The sequence below is a fragment of the Nestor notabilis genome, unplaced genomic scaffold (genome assembly GCF_000696875.1).
Source record: "Nestor notabilis isolate BGI_N333 unplaced genomic scaffold, ASM69687v1 scaffold10982, whole genome shotgun sequence".
In the NCBI taxonomy this organism is placed as follows: domain Eukaryota; kingdom Metazoa; phylum Chordata; class Aves; order Psittaciformes; family Psittacidae; genus Nestor; species Nestor notabilis.
This window is the reverse complement of record NW_009917005.1, coordinates 9226-13650: the sequence shown is the minus strand read 5'-3', so window position 1 is coordinate 13650 and position 4425 is coordinate 9226. Positions and strand designations below refer to the sequence as shown.

Below are 4425 nucleotides of genomic sequence, written 5' to 3'. Positions count from 1 at the left end.
CCCTGGCCTTGACCGCTGCCGGGGGTGGGGCAGCCACAGCTTCTCTGGGCAACCTGTGCCACTGTCTCAGCACCCTCACAGGGAAGAACTTCTGCCTAAGATCTCATCTCAATCTCCCCTCTGTCAAGTTAAAGCCATTTCCCCTTGTCCTGTCCCTACAGGCCCTTGTCCAAAATCCCTCTCCAGGTTTCCTGTAGACCCTTTAGGTACTGGAAGCTGCTCTAAGGTCTCCCATTAAGGAGCCTTCTCTTCTCCAGTCTGAAACAGCCCAGCTCTCTCAGCCTGGCTCCAAGCAGAGCTGCTGCAGGCCTCGCAGCATCTCTGTGGCCTCCTCTGGACTTGCTCCAAGAGCTCCATGTCCCTCTTGTGTTGTTGCCCCAGAGCTGGAGGCAGGACTGCAGTGGGGGGCCTTACAAGAGGAACAAGACTCCCAGTAGTTCATATGGCCCCTGCACTGGCAGCTTTTGCTTAGCGAGGTAGCTTGTTTCCTCTGTTGCTTCTAAGGCAAAATCCTAGCAGAGAGTCTCCGGCTTTTCTGCTGGAGTGCCACATCCACAAGAAAGTAAAGCTGTGTTTGGTACTCCTTGCAAAGGTTGGCTTTCTAAAAGAACAAGGGGACTGTGGTGGAGGTTTCAGTGCTTGAGCAAGGAACATTGGTCCCCAAACTGTAGGTGGATTGATCCAAATGCAGCTGATTTGTCAGTACTCAAAGGAACAAAAACAAGCAAAAAAAAAAAAAAAAAAAGCACCATCCAAAAAATGGTAGGAGCACTGTTTGCCAGTGAGGAAATAGAAGGCAAAGAAGTTGTGGGCAGCCCTGGTTTTGTTGGTTTTGTCTTACTGTTATGGCCAGGGGCAAGAGACTTGACACCTGGACCAGCACCAACTTGTTTTTGTAACTTCAGCATTAGGAGTCTGAGTAAATTTATTAGTAAAGTACTTCAATGCTTTCTGAATGATGAGACTTACTTTATTGGGTTAATGGCTTTGAGATGGAATGCCTTATCTAGGCATACCAGAATTGTCTTCTGCAGTCAACTGACCTTGTTTTTCTGGCTTTTGGAGCCAGGGAATGAATCTCTGAATGGAGGCTTTGTGGTGATTCTTGTAGCACACAGGTTAAGTTCATCTGTAGCCATTCTTTGCAGTGGTATTTGTTCTCTTAAGTAGACATGTAATCCACTTTGTATGTTTTTATCTAGGCAATAATGTCTTTTTTAAGAAACTGGCTAAAGAGCAGCAGGCCTTTGGAACAAGAATTGTAACACTGACATGTAATATCTTCTGGCTGGCTGGGATCCTTAAGGATTTAGCCCTGCTGCCACTTGAACTAAAGAAAGATTTGTGGTAGTTCTTGTCCAGAACAAGTACCTTTTATGTGTTTTATCCTGCCACAGGCTTTGGTACAGACATCATAGTTCTGGCACAGAATTGCTAGTTCTACTTTTGCAGTAACCTGCTTTCCCTTCTTCTCTGACAGGTTGTGGTGTTAAGATGCTGAGTGTGGCCAACCTGAGGAGCAGTCAGTACATCCCCATCCACAGTAAACAAATTCGGGGCCTGGCTTTTGGTGGTCGAGCAGATGGCTTGCTGCTCTCTGCTGCTCTGGACAATGCTCTCAAGCTTACCAGGTGAGCCCTGCTGCAGAGAGCAACCTGACCCAGTGGAATTCTGCTCCGTGCAAGAGGCTTCACTGGATTTTGTTGTGTCTTGCTAGAAATGCCTTGTAGCACTTGCTAGTCTTCTTTCCAAAAGATGCTGCTAATACACGATCAGGTCTGTGTATTCTTTCTGCATGCAGGAACTAACAGCGGGAAAGACTTGTTCACACTTTTGGAACTTTTAGGTGGAGGTGTTGTGGAGCTATCCATCTGTGATACTTTCCCATGGAGAACTTGGGGAGGGGGGGGAAGTAATTCAGCATGGATTGGCCAAGTGGTGTTGAGAACTAACATAGCTAATGTATAGACGTGAAATTTACTGTCCACTTCGTTTTCTGTTACTGCAGGGAAATGTGAAGCATGGGAACTTGTATGGCATAAAAAATAACAGGCACAAGGGATGTCTAGGTTGGGTACTTTCTTCCTTGCACTGCTGATGGCTTCTCTGATTTTAAGCTTCTTGCAAAGCATGGAATTCATCTGGGATACGAAATGTGTTGATAGTGTTGTTTTGCATGTGCTAGAGGAACACAGGTTCTCCAGAGCTAGCAGGGACCTAAAGCAGCAGTAATTTTGCAGAGGCTGAGAGGAAAGTATCTCCAGTCCTCTTAGAGTTTACAGTCTGTAAGTGTTTTCTTACTGCTCTGCTGGTGTTCAATCTTAAGTGTTAGCTGCTTCTAAACTTTGTTGGCTAGTTGATTCTTACTGAGTGATAGTAACATCCTTACGCGCATCTGTCAGTTAGTATAGGGGTAGGCAGGATGTATGTCTGTTGTATGACTGATTAATCCCAATTCTTTCAAACAAGTGAAGCAATGAAGAGAACTTAATCCTGCAACAAAAATGTGAAGAATGTTGCTTTCCTGTTACCATGCTGAAATGCTCACTGGACTAGTTAAAAGTAAAAAAAATGTCTGATGCTAGAGTCAGCATGTCAGATTACTAACGCAGTGAGGTTGATATTCTTTTCATGGTTTAATCTGGAGAGTGGCTTCTCATCAAAGTATCTGCTCAGGCACTTGACTCCCTTATCTGGCTCCTGCTGCCTGGTGGGCTGCATCAGAGCTTGTTACCCTCTTGCTTTTGTGCGTGATCCTACTATGTCTTTTAGTTAAGTGCTTGCTTCAGCAGTATTTTCATATTTCCCCCTCTGAAAAAAAGTTCCCCTTTGGCTATCTTTCATAGAAAACCAAAGACTGGTTTGTGTTGGAAAGGACCTTAAAACTCACCCAGTTCCAACCCCCTGCCATGGGCAGGGACACCTTCCACTAGAGCAGGTTGCTCCAAGCCGAACGTGCCCTGGAACGCGCCCGGGGATGGGGCAGCCACAGCTTCTGTGGGCAACCTATGCCAGGGCCTCACTGCCCAGAAGGAATTATCTAAGATGTCCTTAAGTGTCCTGGTCTGGCTTGTGAGTATTTAAAATAGCACCATGACTTTGGGTTTGGTTTTGTTGTTTGGGATTTTTTCCCTCCTTGTGAAGAACTTCACCTTACAAACTTTAAAACAATCTTACAAACAAAAGGGCAGGTCACTGTCCTGATACCAAACTCCATTTCCCAGCGAGGTTTGTCTCTGTGCTTGTTCCCTCTATACTTCCTGGTAGCAATTTCTGTCTTCTCTGGAGCCCCAAGCATAATCACACTCCCTAGAGAGAAACCACATGTAAAGGATCTCCAGAGTTCCTTTGATATATGCTGGCTTCTGTGCCATGCTCTTCTCAGTGTGCTAAGCCTATGTTGACAATGCTGCCCGATGCTGATAACAACTTCAAGCTGCTATTCTGGGTTGCATCCCTCTATCTTCTCCCCTCTCCTTCCTTTCACAAATTTAGTTTATAGTGTTAATGCTATAAATGTGCTCTTAGCTGTCTTTACTCTACTTGCTGTCTCACTCTTGCTTAAATTGGACTCTTTTGAGGCATAACACTTCTCCCCCAAAAAAAAAGTATAATATTAATGAGATGTAATCTGAAGAGATGAGCCCTTTGATCTCAGGAATATCTGACTATTACAGTATTACACTAGAGTCACTTCTCCTAATTGTTTCCAGAAAAGTAACCTGGCTTTCTCTTGCCAATAAGGCAGCTGAGGCCCTGCTCTGAGATTTCCTTTCCCAGTATCCAAAGATCAATCTGGAAAAGAAGCATTGGCTTGGAAGAATTATAAATCACTTGGATACTGTAAAGTGATTTTTCTGTCTGGATTAGCCAGATCATATCTGGAGGAAAGAAGGAGTTAATTCAGAATTCGGTCTAAAGAGAGATGCTTCTGTCTAAAGACTTCCAAAAGCGCTTACCTTAATTATGTTGTCTTATCATCGGTAGATGCTTGTGCAAAGGGCCTACACTTTGCTTTTCTTCTGCAGCTTGGCAACAAATACTGTGGTACAGACATACAACACTGGCCGCCCTGTCTGGAGCTGCTGTTGGTGTCTTGATGACACAAACTACATCTACGCTGGGTTGGTCAATGGCTCTATCATGATATATGATTTGAGACACACAAACTCTCATGTCCAGGAACTAGTCCCCCAGAAGTCCAGGTATGGTGTAAGGATTTTTCATTCCTCTCAACTTCGCTAATATACATAGCTTCTTCTATAAATCGCCCAGCAATAGTTTAAATTGTTTAATGTGAATGTCTTGATTGAAAATCCAAAATTAGCACAGATATGAGAAGCCTCTTATAAGGTTGCACAGTGTATGTATAATTTAGCATGCATGCTTGTCACCTGCATCTGTCTAAGGCACACTGGGGTCAGA

The 4425-nt window shown here is 44.4% G+C and overlaps 1 protein-coding gene across 1 annotated transcript in view; it reads left to right on the top strand.

Moving 5' to 3' along the window:
* RFWD3 (ring finger and WD repeat domain 3) overlaps positions 1 to 4425 on the top strand; it is a 20500-nt gene that overhangs the window by 13883 nt on the left and 2192 nt on the right. The window contains 2 exon segments of the mRNA XM_010024875.1: positions 1481 to 1631; positions 4029 to 4205. Coding sequence (XP_010023177.1) covers positions 1481 to 1631; positions 4029 to 4205 — 328 coding nt within the window.